Below are 18,333 nucleotides of genomic sequence, written 5' to 3'. Positions count from 1 at the left end.
AATGAACAGGTCTTTTATGGTCGGAAATCCCTCCAGAGGTCTTCTTAAGTCTACAGATCTTCTGAAGCCAGAAGGCAATTAACAGTACCTTCAACACACAGGTCTTTTAGTGTCAGAAGACCTTCTACAGGTCGTATATATTCCTAATACCTTTCACAGATCTTCTGCAGTCAGAAAACCCTATACGGGTCTTTTGAAGTCAGAAAACAATCAGACTTCTATAGTCGGAAGAGGTTTTCTGAAGGCAGCAGACCCTTAAGAGGCCATCCCCCCTCTACTGGTCTTCTAAATACAGAAGACCCTCTAGAGGTCTTCTATAAAAAATAAAGAGGGCCTTATTTTTTCTTCTTTTTAGGTCTTCTGTAGTCTTCTACAATAAGAAGGCCATCCTCAGGTCTTCTGAAGCCAACGAGAAGACGCTTAAAAGATCTTCTTTAGTGGGAATACCCTCTACAGATCATCTAAATCCAATTGCCCCACCATATTTCTTCTATAGCCAGGAGGCGCTCAACATGTCTTCTGAAGTCAGAAGACAATGAACAGGTCTTATATAGTCGAAAGACCCCCTAGAGCTTTTCTGTATTCGGAAAACCCTCTACAGGTCTTCTGAAGCCAGAATACCCTTAAGTGGTCTTCTGTAGTCAAAGGCACTTCTCTAGCTCTTCTCTAATAACATTAGACTCCTCAGGTCTTCTGAAATCAGAAGATAACCAACTACTCTTCTATAATCGGAAGAGCTTTAAGAGGTCTTCTATAATCTGAAGAACCTCAACATATCTTCTGAAGTCAGAAGACATCCAACATGTCTTCTGAAGTCAAAATGCAATCATCAGGTCTTCTACAGTCAGAAGACTTTCCTCAAATATTCAAAACTCAGAAGACAATCAACAGTTCTTCTTTAATCGGAAGACCCTTAAGAGCTTTTCTATAGACGGAAGACCCTCACCATGTCTTCTGAAGTCAGAAGACAATCATCAGTTGTTCTGTAGTCGGCAGACTCTCTAGAGTTCTTCTGTAGTCGAAAGACCCTCTAGAGGTCTTCTTTTGTAACCGAAAGACCGTCTAGAAGTCTTCTGCAGTCGGAAGATCCTCCACAGGTCTTCCGAAGATAGAATACCTTTAATAGGTATTTTTCAATTAAAATCATTTCTATGGGACCTCTCTAATCAGAATACCCCGCTCAGGTCTTCTGAAATCAGAAGACAATCACCAGTTCTTCTATAATCGGAAAACCAAGAGGTCTTCTATAGTTGCAAGACCCTCAACATGTCTTCGGAAGCCAGAAGACCCTTACGACGTCTTCTATATTCTGAAGATCCCTTATAGGCCTTCTATAGTCAGAAGACCCTCTGCAGGTCTTCTAAATTCATAAGACCCTCAAAGGTTTTCCTTAGTCGGAAGACCCTCTACAGGTCTTCTAAATTCAGAAGACCCTTCTACAATAGGAACACCCTCTACAGTGCTTCTGAAGCCAGAAGACTCTTAGGAGAACTTTTATAATCGGAAGATCCTAAACAGCTCTTCTTGGGTCAAAAATCAATCACCAGATTTTTATAGCCAGAAGAGCCTTCTTCTATAGGTCTTCTGTAGTCTGAAGACATTCTACAGGTCGTCTACATTCCGAAGACCTTTCACAGGTCTTCTATAGTCTGAAGATAATCTATAGAACTTCTCGAAAGATCTTCTACAGGTCCGCAAGTCTTCGGGAGTCAGTAGACAATCAATATGTCTCATGCAATCGGAAGACCCTCTAAAGGTCTTCAGATGACCCCTCCAGAGGTCTTCAAAATTCAGAGGACTCTTAAAAGGTTTTCCTTTGTCGGAAAACCCTATGCAGATCTTCTAAATTCAGAGGACCCTTAAAGAGTCGAAACAGCCTCTACATGTCTTCTGAAGCCAGAAGACTCTTAAGAGATCTTCTATAGTCGGATGTTCCTAAACAGATCTTTTTAGGTCAAAAGACAATCATCAGGTTTTTTAGAGCCAGAAGAGCCCTCTAAAGGTATTCTAAAGTCTGAAGACCTTCTACTGGTCGTCTACATTCCGAAGACCTTTCACAGGTTTTCTATCGTCAGAAGGTACTCTATAGAACTTCTGAATTCAGAAGAGGCTTAAGAGGTCTTCTACAGTCGAAAGATCCTATACAGGTCCGCAAGTCTTCTGGAATCATAAGACAATCGATATATCTTATGTAGTGTCGGAAGACCCTCTAAAGGTCTTCAGAAGACCCTCCACAGGTCTTCTAAATTCAGAAGACCCTACACAGGTCTTCTAAATTCAGAAGACCCTCCACCGGTCTTCTAAATTCAGAAGACCCTCAAAAGGGGTTCCTTAGGCGAAAGACCCTCTACAGGTCTACTAAATTCAAAATTCACTTCTACAATCGGAACAACTTGTACAGGTCTTCTGAAGTCAGAAGACTCTTAAGAGGTCTTCTATATTCGGAAGACCCTTAACAGGTCTCCTTAGGTCAGAAAACCATCAACAGATATATAGGTTTTCTGCTGTCTGAAGACCTTGTACAAGTCGTCTACATTCCGAAGACCTTCTATAGTCAGAAGACCCTTAAGAGGTCTTCTATAGTCGAGCGATCCTCTACAGTTCTTCTAAATACTGTAGACCTTCAACATGTCTTCGGATGTCAGAAGACAATCAACAGGCCTTCTAAAGCCAGTAGACCCTTAAAAGGTATTCTGTAGTTGAAAGGCCTAAGTCAGAAGACACTCCACAGTTTTTTTTTCGGAAAACCCTCGCAGGTCTTCTAAACTCAGAAGACCCTTCTCTAGTCGCCTTCTGCGACCAGTAGACCTTTATGAAGTGTTCTATAGTCGAAAGACCCTTAACAGTTCTTAAGTCAGAAGAACCTCAACAGTTCTGTTACAATCGGAAAATCCTCACCCCTAAATTCTGAAGACCCTCTACAGGTCTTCTGAAGCCAGAAGACTATTAAAGTTGTTTCTATAGTCGAAAGACCCTCAACAGGTCTTATTAAGTCAGAAGACACCAAGAAGATCCTCTACAGGTCTTCTAAATTCAGAAGATCCTCAAGTCATCTATATTTTAAATACCTCTTATTTTTTCTATATTTAGAAGACCTTCTAAAAAATTCTTCTATATTCTGAAGAGCCTTTAAATGTTTTCGATAGCGAGAAGTCCTTCGCTTATACACGTCTTTTATTTTAGGAAGAACTTCTATTGGTCTTCTGAAATCGGAAGACCTGTTATAGGTATATTTTATATGGAAAACCTGTCATTGGCATTTTATACCCTGACCTCAGATATTCTTATAGGAGGTCTTCGATCTTCCGAATATAAAATACCTAAAACAGGTCATACGAATTTCGATCTTCTACAGACTTTTTGTATTCGGAAGACGTTCTATAGGTCTTCTGTAGTCCGGAGACCTTTTTCAAACTTTCTTCTAAATTCGGAAGTCCCGTTATAGCTCTTCAATATTCGAAAGACCTCTTATAGGTTTGGGTGCCACCGTGGTGCAATGGTATGCACACCCGCCTTGCACACATAAGGTCGTGGATTCGATTACCCGGCCAGGCAACATCAAAACACTTTTCAGCGGTGGCAAAACACTCCTCAGTAATGTTGGCGACATTTCCTGAGTATTTCAGCCATGTAAAACTTCTCTACAAAAGTGGTGTTTTAGAGACGCCGTTCGGACTCGGCGATAAACTGTAGGTCCCATATCATTGAGCTAATATGAATCGGGGTGCACTCATTGATATGAGAGAAGTCTCCCTTGTCCCATCTGGGATGTTTATGGAACAATTATATTATCTTATAGGTTTTCCCGACCCTTGGAAGACCTCTTCTGGCTCTTCCATATTGTGAAGCCTTTTATAGTTCGTTTCTAGTCGGAATACGAATTTAATATCCAGTTTCATCCTTATCCCTCGTCCTCCCTCATTGAAATCTTCACCTTTTCATTGAAAAAAAAATCCAAAAATTCTACTCACTTTCCATATTTACCACACAGGACGAGATGCCAACACATCCTTCATTGTTGGTCACAACACATTTCCAGTCACCTTCATCGCAGGCCTCCGATGGATTTATTTCAATCATGTAAACACCCAAACCATCCTCAACATGTTTGTAACGGTCACCGGCATCGACACGGCCATTTTTATTATACCAGGCCACGCTCTTGGGCCATGGTGGCACAGCCACTGTAAAGAGAAAAAACAAAAACAAACAAAGAGAAAAATTAATCCCATGACACTCTCTTTAGTCTCTTTATTTGTGTGGTGTGAGAAAATGTTCAATTTCATTTGTTTTGTTTTGATCTTGAAATTCTCTGCTGCAATCTGTTCGTTCGATCCAATTTCATGACATTTGCCGTTGACCTGCCTCACTATCTGAGGTATTCCAAAAATTTTGTTTCAATTCAAGTTTATGTTCGAGAACTGTGCTGTGGTGAGCGAATGAATGGTAAATTGTAAAATGCCAACTAGCCGGTATTTTTTTTGGGTTGCTTTTCGTTTTGATTTTGTGGCGGCAGCGTTGGCGGTCCTCTGGCTGATAGTTTTTCCGTTTGTAATTTGGCCGGGGGCCAAGAAAAACTGAAACAAATTAAATTAATGATTTTTTCGCACTGTGGCATACTCACCTTGGCATCCGAGCACAATACTGTCACCAATGCGAACGTTGGCATTCTTCAATTCATTTGTAAATATTGGCGGGGGAGCACCATTTGCAACACTGCGGCGATCATGGGAGAGAAATGTAGAAAAATAGTGAGATGGGGGGAGTAAAATGGAGAGCACAAAAAATTTGTCTCGCATTTGGGAGGTAGGAGGTTTAATTATCTTACCTATCGGCTGGTCTTAACGATCCCTCACGGCTGCCTCGACCCACAACATGTACCTTAGAGCTTGAATATGTTTTACCCATGCAATTGACAGCCTCACAGGTATAGGTACCCAACGAAGTGGGATCATTTGCATTCGCCGTAAGGGCAAATATATCACCGGCCTTTATCTCTTTGGAATCTTTAAACCAACGCAGCTGGGGTGTGGGCACACCAACCACCTTACATTCCAAAGACACGGTACCCTGTTCGGTCAGCACCGCCTTTAGTTCCTCAACGAACTCGGGTGCCTTATAGGCTTTTGGTACCATAACATTTAAATGACAAATGCAAGAGTTACGTCCACTTAGATTCTCAGCCATGACCATCCATTGGCCACCATCTTCCAAAATCACAGGGCTCACTTCCAGCCAATAGTAGGTGCCCTCCTGGACCTGTTTGATGCGATCGTTTTCACATATTCGGCGGTCATTGCGGTACCAGGTTAGCTAAAGGCGGGGAAAATAGAAATTTGAAGAATTTTAAAATTATTTGTTGTTGTTTTGAATTTTGTTTTCACCTACCTTAACCTCTGTTGAACTCCTGATCTCCAATAAAAATCTTGTTCGTGTACCAACTTTAACCGATAAATCCATTAAACGTCTGGCAAACACCGGTGGATCTTCGCCCGCCGAACGATCTTCAACAATCAGCTCGATATTCTTTCGTATAACATCGTTGGCCTTTGTGCGAGCAATCAGGGTATAATGACCAGCATCCTCCCGTTGGACATGTTCAACGGCCAGCTGGACAGCATTGCTTGTCTGTGTTATACGAAAACGATCGGAATTGTGGATGGGAAGCTCGCCACGACTCCTACAAGAGAACGAACATAATAATAAAAAATTTAAATTAATTTTATTAGACAATAAAATTTATAGAATGGAGGTAATAAAAACAATATCGAAGCCATAAACCTCAGAACACCCATTGATCTCCCATAAACATTTAAAAGACTTTTTTAATTCGACTTCATAAATCACTTCGTATGTGGAAACTTATTTTTTATTGGATTTATCATTATCACATTTTGAATTTTTATTGCTTCTATTATTTTAATGCGACTCATTGAGAACAGCAGGGCGTATACGTCGCCATTGTGGGCATCAGTAGTTATACGTCACATGTCATCCATACATTTTTAAATAGATGAATACCTGGGACACTACCAATCCCTGAGAGATATTAGAGCAAATTTAGATTTTAGGATTGGGAAATTGACTTCCATACCCTTTGAGCTGACAATTTGGAGTCGATTTTGGCTGTCCGTCTGTCTGACTGGTGCTCACGATAACTCTCGAACGCATCAACCATATGTATTGTGTTCCAAACTCGTAACAGTTCGTCCAAACTTAGATAAAATTCAAAGATGGGCCATATCCACTCCTTCGTAGTCGTCCCCCTCAGAATTTAAAAATTTTTCGCCAAAATGGAGAGCACGATAACTCTCCAATATTTCTTGCAAACGTAGATCAGTTTCGAAAAAAGGTCTACATCGATCCACTCCAAACGGAAAAATCATAATTTTTGCAAAAGGTGAGATTAAGGTCAGGTCTTGGAGGAGGTTGTGGAGGAGGTTGTCCCCAGGTCCCTATGATAAGAGTACAAGTTTTTCAGGCGCAAGTCCACACTTTCCGATATAATGGTCCAACAGCTCCAAAAAACGCGTTCTCCCTCTTTCGGCAACCTACCCCACAAAAGTTCATTCTCATTCGCTAAAATTGAGCGCACGATAACTCTCGAAGCATGTAACCTATTTGGTCCAAATTATGCAACTTGTAATATTTTGTACGAACTAATATCAGGTATATAACGCAGGGCACATCTATTCATCTGTAGTATGTACACATCAAGTAACTCTACTTCGGCAGTACTACTCATTACTGCTACCCCCACACTTACCCTATAACCTAAAACTAGATAAGTATGTACTGCACCGGAAGGCAAGCCCTCCTTCGCTTCTTTTAGACCATCTAGTCTAGGGGGACTTTAATGCGTACCGTGAAATGTGGCATTCGGTCCTTGAAAACGACCAGAGGGGTACAGCGCTGACTGAGCAGATTGATATCGGTAAATGAGAACGCCCCTACCAGAGTTAGAGGAGAGTCTGTGAAACTTCGCCTTCGTGTCACTTGGTCTGACAAATGACGTCACCTGGCAATCCGTCATTTCTCTTGTATAAGACCACCTCTCATCATTGTCTCCATTAGCAGACCGTCTGATTTCATCACCTCTGAACGCTGCATTATAGTCAATCATAGGAAAGTTGATTGGCCGAGTTTCAGAGAGTTCAACAATCACCGCTTAAGAGATCTGCCCAATCCTTCTGATGTTCGGATAGCGGAAAGGACGTTCGCCATATACCCGCTGGACGAATACCCGAAATGTGACCAAACTTCTCAGCAGAAGCGACGAGCACTCCGGGAGTGACAGGGCAAAAGAAGATACTGTGAGGCATCAGATCTCTTCCTGCTGAGGATGAATCACCACAGTTTACAATGGATGATGTTGCGAATGCTATCAGGAACGCTAAATCATCCATAGTATTGGGCCCAGATGGAATCTCCTTGGCAATGTTGAAACAGCTGGATGTCGCTAACCACCCTTATTGTTCCCCAAGTCTGGAAAATGGGCAGGTTTGTCCCGCTACTGAAGCCAGCCAAGGATGCCAGCAAAAGTGAATCGTACAGGCCGATTTCGCTTTTGTCACAGCAAAGACTATTGAGGCCTTAGTTTCCCCCCAGCCTCAGAAATAGCAATACAGTTACCGACCATCAGCATAGATTCCGTAAGCAGCACAGCACGACAACAGCGCTGCACGCCATCTCCGCATGTATTTTTCAAGGACTCAACCGGAGTCCGCCGTGCGATAGAATAGTGATTTTGGTGCTTGATTTGTCAAAAGCCTTTGATACAGTCAAGCACTCCACGCTGTTTGAGGACATTGAGCAGCCGGGCAAGCTTGAAACGTTGGATAGCCGTGTGAATTCAGGAACAAGAAGTCCAAACCCCGTAGAATGAAACAGGGAGTTCCCCAAGGAATGGTGATATCTCCGAAACAGATTAACCTTTACCTCTCCTGTATTCCACCCCCCTCCAGGCGCCATCGAGATCGTAACGCATGCGGATGGTTGCTCGATCCTGGAGAGACAGAACTCCTATTTAACCGATCTTTTTCCACACGAGGAATATGCAGTTTTCCTCCACTAAATCTACGACCACTCTGTTTACCACATGGATGGCGCAGTTTGGAAGAGAGTTGAATATCGTGGTCGATGGTAGCAGAATTCCGACCACCAACTACCGCAAAATTCTAGGGGTCAAATTCGACTCTACGTTTAAGATGTGCGCGCATGCCACAGATATCTGCGACAAACTGAAAAGCAGGAACTAGGTCCTCAAGTCTCTAGCCGGCAACACTTGGGGTTCAGATAAAGAAACCTTGTTGACCACATATAACGTGATAGGTCGGTCTGTGGTGAGCTATGCGGTTCCAGTTTAGTCCCCGAGATTAAGTGGTAGGAATTGGAAAAAGATTCCAACCTGCCAGAAAACCGCCCTGAGAACAGCAACAGGGTGCCTCCTCATGTCTTCAGTGGACCATCTACATGAGGAAGCAAATATTCTTCCAGTACAGCAACACAATGAGATGCTTTCGCTGCAGTAATTGCTCGGGTGTTACCGTGTGAGCCATCCCAATGACCATCTGGTAGGTAGGTCCGCCACATCCAGGCGCATCAGGAACGATATCAACGATACAGGAGAGAACCCCTAGATCAACATGCATATCAATCAGATTTAAATAGCATCCACACGGACGCAGTTGCAAAGACCATGAATGAAGTCCTCGGAGTTCATCCCACATCTATCGCAGCAGAGGAGCTTTAGCTACAGGACAAACCAGACTTTGTTGCTTAAATTCGTATAAAGCAAAGATCGATCGCATCAGGCAAAACATCTGCCCAGCATGCGGCATGGGCCCGCACGACACTCTGCACCTTTTGAACTTCCCTGTCAAACCTACTCATCTAAGTACAGTGGATCTGTTGTTACATCCCATCGAAACAGCGAACTGGAGATAGACCCAGAGCCAAATTGAGCAAAAGAACGAACACGCAAACATAAAAAAATAATAAAAGCTGTTCCAACAACAACAAGGGTGCTTCTATAAATAGAAGACAAACAAAAAAGAGACTACTATGATGGAAGTCTCCTATAGCAGAAGACCCTTTAAAAGGGTCTTCCATATGTAGAATACCCATTGAAATGGGCTTCTATGGATAGAAGAACCTTTAGAAGGGCCTTTAATAGAGAGAAGACCCCTTTAAAATATTATTATATACAGCCAACCACTCATATGGAGCTTCTGTATAAAGAAGACCTCTTAAAAGGTACTTATAAAAATAGTAGACCTATAAAAGAGTCTTCGGTAGGCAGAAGACCCCTTGGAAGGGGCTTCTATAAATAAAATACAATTTCAAAGGGACTGCTGTAATGAAAGGGGCTTCTAACAAGTAAAAAAGTGTCAGTCGGCTTTGCCGACAGATATATACCCTCAGCCAATGTGAAGCGAAACTTTCATCTCCGGACAGATCGAATGTATTTTAGGCCTCTTCAGAATTTTGTGGCCCTTTTTGGACATTTGAACTTGCCGACAAAAATGTGGATTAGGAATTAACTGCACTAAGACACAAATGTTGATCTTTTGTAGGGCAGGTACCCTTAGGGAGGACCGGTATTGGCCATTTTAGAAGTTAAACTAAATTTTGATAAAATATTAAGTGATCCAAAGTTTGGACCAAATTGGTTGCCCCACTCAAGTGATATCATCCTAGCATTTAAGTGGCATTTTTTAAATATTGGGGAGAAGTACCGAAAGTTTTGGACCGGTATAGCCCATGAGACTAAGTTTGGATATAATATGACGAAGACCAAATGTTGGACCAAATCGATTGAACAGTTGACCGCCACATATGGTGACATAGGGATTTTTTACACCTTTCGGGTTGTTTTCCCAAGAAATATGGACTTGCCCCTGAAAAAACTTCTACCGTCGTAATGGAGCTAGCGAATGCAAATCGCTTCAACAAAAATCAAAGTGATTCGAGAGCAGGTCTTAAAATGAACTTATCCGAAATTTTGTGTGAGAGGTACCAGAAGGACTAGACAAATATAGTCCATATTCGAACCTGATCTATATCTGGTAGATATATTAGGAGGTGCAAAGTATAGATTACATCGGTCACTCCCTTCAATAGTTATCGTGCTCAAAATTTTTCCGAACATTTTTGAAGTTTTGTGCGGGAGGTACCTTAAGGAGTGGACCGATATAGCGCATCTTCTAATTTAAACTATGTTTTGGTAAAATATTACGAAGGCCAAATATTGGACCGAATCAACAGATCCGTTCGAGAGTTATCTTGCGCTCCAACGACTACACAAAGTGTCATAGGGGCTTTTTGCACCTTTCCGGCCATTTTCTCAGGAAGTATGGACTTGCCCCTGATGAAACTTGTACCGTCGTATGGGGGGAAGTGAATACAAGTTGTTGCAACAAAAATCAAAGTGATTCGAGAGCAGGTCCTAATCTGAAATTATCCGAAATTTTGTGTAGGAGGTACCCGAAGGAGTGGACCGATTGAGTCCATTTTGGAACCTCATCTAAGTTTAGTAGAAATTTCACGATGTGCAAGGTATGGATCAAATCGGTTACTTCCTTCAAGAGTTATCGTACGCACAAATTTTCCGAACATTTTCGAACTTATGTGGGGGAGGTACCGGAAGAAGGTACCGATATAATCCATCTTTGAACTTGAACTAAGTTTGGGTAAAATATTACGAAAGCCAAAATTTGAACCGAATCGGTTTATCCGTTCGAGAGTTATCGTGCGCTCTAGCCAGCCAGACAGACGGACGGACATTGTTCAATCGACTCCAAATTGTCTGAAACACATTTCGTTCAAACATACTTGGGGTCTAAAACCATTATTTCGATGAGGCGCATTTTGCCCGTATGAAAGTGTATATACCCTCGTTAGCATAAATGCTGAGGGTATGAAAATAGAAGACCTATAAAAGGGTCTTCTGTAGGCAGAAGATCCCTTGAAAGAGGCTTTTATAAATAGAATACAATTTCAAAGTGACTGCTGTAATGAAAGGGGCTTCTAAAAATAGAAGCCCCATTAAAATGGCCTTTCATAGGTAGAAGACACCTCCATGGAACTTCCATAGACAGAAAATCCTTTAAAAGGGGCTTCTATAGGCAGAAAACCACTTAAAAAGGACCTCTAAAAATAGAAGATCCCTTGAAAAAGGCTTCTATATGAAGAAAACATATTAAAGGGGGCTCTTATATACAGTCGACCCCCTATGTGGGGCTTCTACAAATAGGAGATCCATTCAAAAAGACGACTATAGATGGAAGTCCCTATTAAATGGACTTCTACAGGCAAAAAACCCATGAAAAGGGGCTTAAATGGTCAGAAGACTACTTAAAGGGGCTTCTAAAAGTAGAAGATTTATTAAAAGGGTATTCTATAGGGACTTCATAGGTAGGACACCCTTTAAATGGGGCTTCTACATATATAAAAAGGTCATTTTAAGGTGTCTTCTATGTATATCCTTCTAAGGATGTTTTCTATTTATAGCTACAGAAGCCCCTTTTACGGATGTCTTCTGTGTATAGAAAACCCTTTAAGGCGTATTTTATGTATGGAACCTTCTTTTGAGGTGTCTTCTGTGTATAGAAGCCCCTTTTATTGTGTCTTCTATCTAAGGTGTCTTCTAAGTACAAAAACCCGTTTATGGTGTCTTCTAGCTCCAGACGCCTCTATTACGATGTCCCTTTTACGAAGTCCCTTATTTTGTGTATAGAAGCCCCTTTTATTGTGTCTTATATCTATAGAAGCCCCTTTTAAGGTATTTCCATGCTACAAAAGTCCCTTTAAAGATGTCTTCTAGGTACAGAAGCCCATTTTAAGGGGTCTTCTAACGTTAGAAGCCCCTTTTAAGGTGTCTTCTATGTATAGAAGCCCCCTTTAAGGTGTCTTCTAGCTACAGAAGCCCCTTTAAAGGTGTTTATAGTCTATTACGTATGTCTTCTGTGTATAGAAACCACTTTTAAGTCGTATTTTCTGAATAGAAGCCCCTTTTATTGAGTCTTCTATCTATAGAAGCCCCTTTTAAGGTATATCCTTGCTACAAAAGCCCCTTTTAAGGTGTCCTCTAGCTCCAGAAGCCTCTTTTACGATATCTTCTATGTATTGAAGTCCCTTTTAATGTGTCTTCTGTGTATAGAAGGTGGCTTCTAGCTACAGAAGCCCCTTTGAAGGTGTTTTCCAGCTACAGAAGCCCCTTTTATTGTGTCTTCTGTCTATAGTAGCCCCTATTAAAGATGTCTTCTAGGTACAGAAGCCCATTTTAAGGGGTCCCTTTTAAGGTGTCTTCTATGTATAAAAGCTCCCTTTAAGGTGTCTTCTAGCTACAGAAGCCCCTTTTACGGTGTCGTCTATGTATAGAAGTCCCTTTTAATGTGTCTTCTGCGTATAGAAGCCCTCTTCAAGGTGTCTTCTAGCTACAGAAGCCCCTTTGAAGGTGTTTTCCAGCTACAGAAGCGCTTTTTGCGGATGTCTTCTGTGTATAGAAATCCCTTTTAAGGTATATTTTGTGTATAGCAGCTTCTTTTGAAGTGTCTTCTATGTATAGAAGTCGCTTTTGTTGTGTCTTCTATCTATGAAAGCCCCTCTTAAGGTATTTCTTTGCTACAAAAGTCCCTTTAAAGATGTCTTATAGGTACAGAAGCCCATTTTAAGGGGTCTTCTAGCTTCAGAAGTCCCTTTTAAGGTGTCTTGTATGTATAGAAGCCCCTTTAAGATGTCTTCTAGCTACAGAAGACCCTTTGAAGGTGTTTTCTGGCTACATAAGCGTCTTTCATGGATGTCTTCTGTGTATAGAAACGCCTTTTAAGGTATATTTTGTATGTAGAAGCTTCCTTTGAGGTGTCTTCTGTGTATTAAAGGCCCTTTTAATGTGTCTTCAATCTATAGAAGCCCCTTTTAAGGCATCTCCTTGCTACAAAAGTCCCTTTCAAGATGTCTTCTAGGTACAGAAGCTCATTTTAAGGGGTCTTCTAGCTTCAGAAGCCCCTTTTAATATGTAATCTATTTATAGAAGCTCCCTTTAAGGTGTCTTCTAGCTACAGAAGCCTCTTTTACGGTGTCGTCTATGTATAGAAGTCCCTTTTAATATGTCTTCTGTGTATAGAAGCCCCCTTCAAACTCTCTTCTAGCTACAGAAGCCCCTTTAAAGGTGTTTTCTAGCTACAGAAGCGCATTTCACGGATGTCTTCCGTGTCCTGAAACCCCTTTTAAGGTATATTTTGTATATAGAAGCTTCTTTTGAGGTGTCTTCTGTGTATAAAAGCCCCTTTTAATGTGTCTTTAATCTGTAGAAGCCCCTTTTAGGCAACCCCTTGCTACAAAAGTTCCTTTCAAGATGTCTTCTAGGTACAGAAGCCCATTTTAAGTGGTCTTCTAGGTTCAGAAGTCCCTTTTAATATGTCTTCTATGTAAAGAAGCTCCCTTTAAGGTGTCTTCTAGCTACAGAAAACCCTTTGAAAGTGTTTTCTAGCTGCAGATACTCCTTTTAAGGTGTCTTTTAAGTAAAGAAACCCTTCAAAGTGTCTTCTAGCTTCAGAAGCCTCTTTTGCGGTGTCTTCTATGTATAGAAGTGTGTCCCTTAAAGTGCCCTCTATGTTTATAAGTCCCCTTTTAAGTTGTCTTCTAGCTACAGAAGCCCCTTTAAGGGTGTGTACTATCTATAGAAGCCCTAATTTAGGGGTCTTCCATTTGTAAAAGCCCCATTTAAGGGATATTCTCTACCATCTCATTAGTCTAAAGGCTAACGGAATAAAAACAGTTCACAATTCACAAATTATTATTTTTTTGGCAACTTCATAAAACAATCACTGAACGTCGAAAACATTATCTTTCATAATAGCCATCAAATCAGTTCATTTTTTATTTATTTTAGCGAGAATTATTTATTTATTTAATTTCAATTGGCTGGAAACATAAACATCCGCTTCTTATTGTGTATCTGTATATAATTTTATTTATTTATTTTGTCTATAGTTATTTCGTTGTATATATTTTTGCGATTTTATTTTATTTACCTTTTACGATATACTGATGAGGTAGAAGAGAGTGTGCCGTGATAATATTTGCGATCGTTGCAATTGCAACATTTCGAACAACCGTTGCCCATAATTTTATAATTATGATGATGCCAGATTTGAAGGGTATTTCCTTCTTATAACGACTTATGTTTTTAATTTATAACTATTATTATAATTTTTTAAATTATTTATTTATGTTTCTTTCAAGTTTTTTCTTTTTCTTGGGTTTTAAATCAATTCGTTTCACTTATTATTTCGTAAATATTTTTTTGTTTTCATAAAAATGCTTGGTAATAACGACATGTGATGATACATCAATGCTGGGGAATTAAATTGTAAATAAAAAATTGAAATATTGCACAAAAATTTTTATATATTTCACTGAAAGAAATATTTCAATTTTTTTGAACCAACGTTGAGTTTCATTTAATAAATAAAAAGTTTCATTAAATAACAATAATGAGTTCTTCATTATTCCAATAAAATTTTCTCAATTATGCACTGATACGTCCTTATTAATGCTATGAAATTTTCACATTAATACTATGAAACAATAATGAAAGTTTATTTATGAAACTTCTTCGTTAATACAATGAAGTCTTACGTTGGTTCAAAATCAATGACGAATTTCATTTATACAACGTAATTTTCTCTCAGTGTTCACAAAATGTTCCTATTATTTATATTATTTTATTTCTTTATTTATTATTTTTTTCTATTATTTGTTAATTTAAAACCCGACAATCTCCAAATTTCACTTTTTTGTCATTTCACCTCGTCTATTCTTTCACTTTTCACACTTAGTTTTATATATTAAATTGCTTTGTATTATTTACGTTCTATTATTTCTTTGAATTAAAATTATTGTGTAAAATTTATTTTTATATTTTTATAATAGAATAATTTATAATAAAATTTGTACATTGGCGACAACCATTGCTTTGTAATAATTAAAAATATTATTTTCTTTATTCACGTCATAACGAAATTTCAGTTTTTTCACTACATCATCGTTGTATTCTGTCTGCTGCCACACTAACGGCAATCAGGAAAACAATGTTTGTTTATGGTTTGTTGTCTGCCACAGACTGCCACTAATCCGCCTTTATTTAATAACAAAAACTGCACTATTTTTTCCACCAAACTCAATCTGTTTACGCCCAGGAGGATATGGGCTAATGGTAAGGAGTCTACGTATGTGTGTGTGTGTGTCAATGTGGGCGGAAATGCATTCATTCATCGCCATATTTTAGTTGGATCTTCAGTTATTTCCCCCTTTTTTGGCTGGCAAACTATTTGTTATTATTTTCTTCCACATTTCATGTTTTTAACAAAATGTTTTGGCTTTCTTTTTCTTTTATTGAAAATTTTGGCATTTTGTATTTGAATTCAATTTATAAATATTTACAAAAGCACCAGCCACCACACCAGGCATGTAAATATCTGTCTGTCCGTCCGTCGTCTGTCTTCTGCCTTGGCAAACTATTTTAATGGGCATTTTGGACAATCGAAAAAGAACACCCACCCATTTTCAGTGGCTTTTTTGTTTGGAAATTAAATTTAGATCGAATAATAAATAATTTTCAAATATTTTCTGCACTGGCTCAATCACTGGGGTAACTGGAAATGTTTCTGGTAGGCTATCATGTAATCGATCATGGATTTTATTTATTTATCTTTTGGGAGCCATTAATTAATTCGAGAAGAATTGTAAAGGGGATTTAAAAGATGTATTGGAGAGCTAAAGACGATTTGGAAATTGTTGTCTGGAGAATATTATCGTATGAGGAACGGAAAATCTTATTTTGGAATTAGGAGAATAAATGTATTTGTTCCTAAATTCAAGAAGGTTCACACAAGCCTGTATGTGTATATGAAATCAACTGAAATATCAGATTTGGATATGGGTGCGTATAAGTCTGGGTAAAATGTATTCGACTCGATGATTTTTTGTACTTTAAAAAACAAAATTTAAAAACAGTTAAAATTGATATGAACAAGTAAAAAAGTATCAGTCGGCTTTGCCGACAGAGATATACCCTCAGCCTGTGCAAATTTAAACACTTTTTTCACAAAAAAACGTATGTATTTAGGGGCTTTCAAAATTTTGGTCGTATGAACCGACAAAAATTTTGATTAGGATAAAAGTTCAAAAAGTTTGCGGAAAAGGTACTTAAAGGAATAGACCGACATAGACCAATGGGGGTGCCATACGGGGTTTTTACACCATTCGGGCTATTTTCTCAAGAGGTATGGACTTACCCCTGAAACAACTTTTACCATCGTAATTGAGGCAGCGAATGTAAGTTGCTTCAACAGAAATCAAAGTGATTCAATAGCAGGTCTTAAAGTAAACTTATCCAAAATTTTGTGTGGGAGGTACCGGATGGAGTGGACAAATATAGTCCATATTCGAACCTGATCTATATCTGGTAGATATTATGAGAATGTGCAAAGTATGAAAGTGACCGATTTCACTCCCATTAAGAGTTATCGTGCGCACAGATTTTCCGAACATTTTTGAACTTTTATGGGGTAGGTACCTGAAGGAGTGGACCGATATGGTTTATCTACGAACTTAAACTAAGTTTGGAAACAATATTACGAAGGCCAAATTTTGGCCGGAATCGGCATATCCGTTCGAGAATTATTTTGCGCTTCCACCCATGAACATGGTGTCATAGGGTTTTTTGTAACTTTCAGGCTATTTTCTCAGGAAGTATGGACTTGCCCCTAATGAAACTTACAGCGTCGTGTAGAGGACAACGAATACAACTTGCGTAAACAAAAATCAAAGCGATTCGACACCAGGTCCTAAACTGAACTTTTACGAAATTTTGAGTCCATATTGGAACTTCATCTAAGTTTGGTAGAAATTACACGATGTGTAAAGTATGGACCAAATCGGTTATTCCCTTCAAGAGTTATCGTGCGCACAAGTTTTGCGACAATTTTTGAACATTTGTGGGGGAGGTACCTGAAGGAGTGGACCTATATGGCCCATCTTCGAACTTAAATCAAATCTGGACAAAATATTTCGATACCCAAAATTTGAACCGAATCGATTGATCCGTTCGAGAGTTATCGTGCGCACCAGCCAGACAGACAGACGGACGGACATTGCTAGATCGACTCAAAATTGTCTGAAACGGATATCGTACAAACATACTTGGGGTCTAAAACCATTATTTCGATGAGGCACATTTTTGGTCGTATCAAAGTGTAAATACCCTCTTTAGCCTAAAGGCTGAGGGTATAATGACGTTTGGGTATTAAAGGCAACAATCAACGGCCCGGGCATCTTCCAAAGATTTATTTTGGATCATATATCACCCGAGCATGTGTGGCACAAAAACGCAAAATTTGAAAAAAAAAAAAAAACAAGTAAAAAAGTGTCAGTCGGCTTTGCCGACAGATATATAGCCTCAGCCAATGTGAAGTGAAACTTTCACCTACGGACAGATCGAATGTATGTAAGGTTACTTCAGAATTTTGTGGCCCTTTTTGGACATTTGAACTTGCCGACAAAAATGTGGATTAGGAATTAACTGCACTAAGATACAAATGTTGAATCTTTGTGGGGGAGATACCCTTAGGGTGGACCGATATGGGCCATTTTAGAACTTAAACTAAATTATGACAAAATATTTGGAGATCCAAAGTTTGGACCAAATTGGTTGCCCCATTCAAGTGATATCGTCCTAGCATTTTAGTGACATTTTTTAAATATAGAAGTACCGCAAGTTGTGGACCGGTATTGCCCCATGAAACTAAGTTTGTATATAATATGACCAAGGCCAAATGTTGTACCCAATCGGTTGAACAGTTCAAGAGTTATCGTGCTCTCCGATAGCCACATATGGTGACATAGGGATTTTTTACACCTTTCGGGCTGTTTTCCTAAGAAATATGGACTTGCCCCTGAAAAAAATTTTACCGTCGTAATGGAGGTAGCGAATGCAAATCGCTTCAACAAAAATCAAAGTGATTCGAAAGCAGGTCTTAAAGTGAATTTATCCGGAATTTTGAGAGAGAGATATATGAAGGAGTAAACAAATATAGTCCATATTCGAACCTGACCTTATCTGGTAGATTTATTAGGATGTGCAAAGTATGGATTACATCGGTCACTCCCTTCAAGAGTTATCGTGCGCACAATTTTTGAACTTTTGTGGGGGAGGTACCTGAAGGAGTGGACCGATACGGCTTATCTTCGAAATTAAACTATGTTTGGACAAAATATTACGAAGGCCAAATTTTGGACCGAATCGGCAGATTCGTTCGAGAGTTACCT

At 39.5% G+C, this 18,333-nt stretch overlaps 1 protein-coding gene across 10 annotated transcripts in view; it reads right to left on the bottom strand.

The window, feature by feature from the left end:
- Strn-Mlck (Stretchin-Mlck) overlaps nucleotides 1-18,333 on the bottom strand; it is a 227,162-nt gene that overhangs the window by 167,926 nt on the left and 40,903 nt on the right. For 5 of the 10 annotated variants that reach the window (XM_073990022.1, XM_073990046.1, XM_073990020.1 and 2 more), the window contains exons 4-7: nucleotides 5,389-5,680; nucleotides 4,829-5,313; nucleotides 4,625-4,716; nucleotides 3,972-4,184 (exon numbers count right to left, since the gene is read on the bottom strand). In XM_073990022.1, coding sequence (XP_073846123.1) covers nucleotides 3,972-4,184; nucleotides 4,625-4,716; nucleotides 4,829-5,313; nucleotides 5,389-5,680 — 1,082 coding nt within the window. Of the gene's footprint in view, nucleotides 1-3,971; nucleotides 4,185-4,624; nucleotides 4,717-4,828; nucleotides 5,314-5,388; nucleotides 5,681-14,036; nucleotides 14,360-14,643; nucleotides 14,708-18,333 lie in introns of those variants that run through there. The other 5 variants (XM_073990023.1, XM_073990025.1, XM_073990024.1 and 2 more) reach the window with 2 other exon arrangements.

Source organism: Musca autumnalis, unplaced genomic scaffold, assembly GCF_047663935.1.
Source record: "Musca autumnalis isolate F117 unplaced genomic scaffold, ASM4766393v1 scaffold_5, whole genome shotgun sequence".
Lineage (NCBI taxonomy): Eukaryota > Metazoa > Arthropoda > Insecta > Diptera > Muscidae > Musca > Musca autumnalis.
The sequence above is the reverse complement of the archived record's forward strand: the minus strand, read 5'-3'. Positions and strand labels throughout refer to the sequence as shown.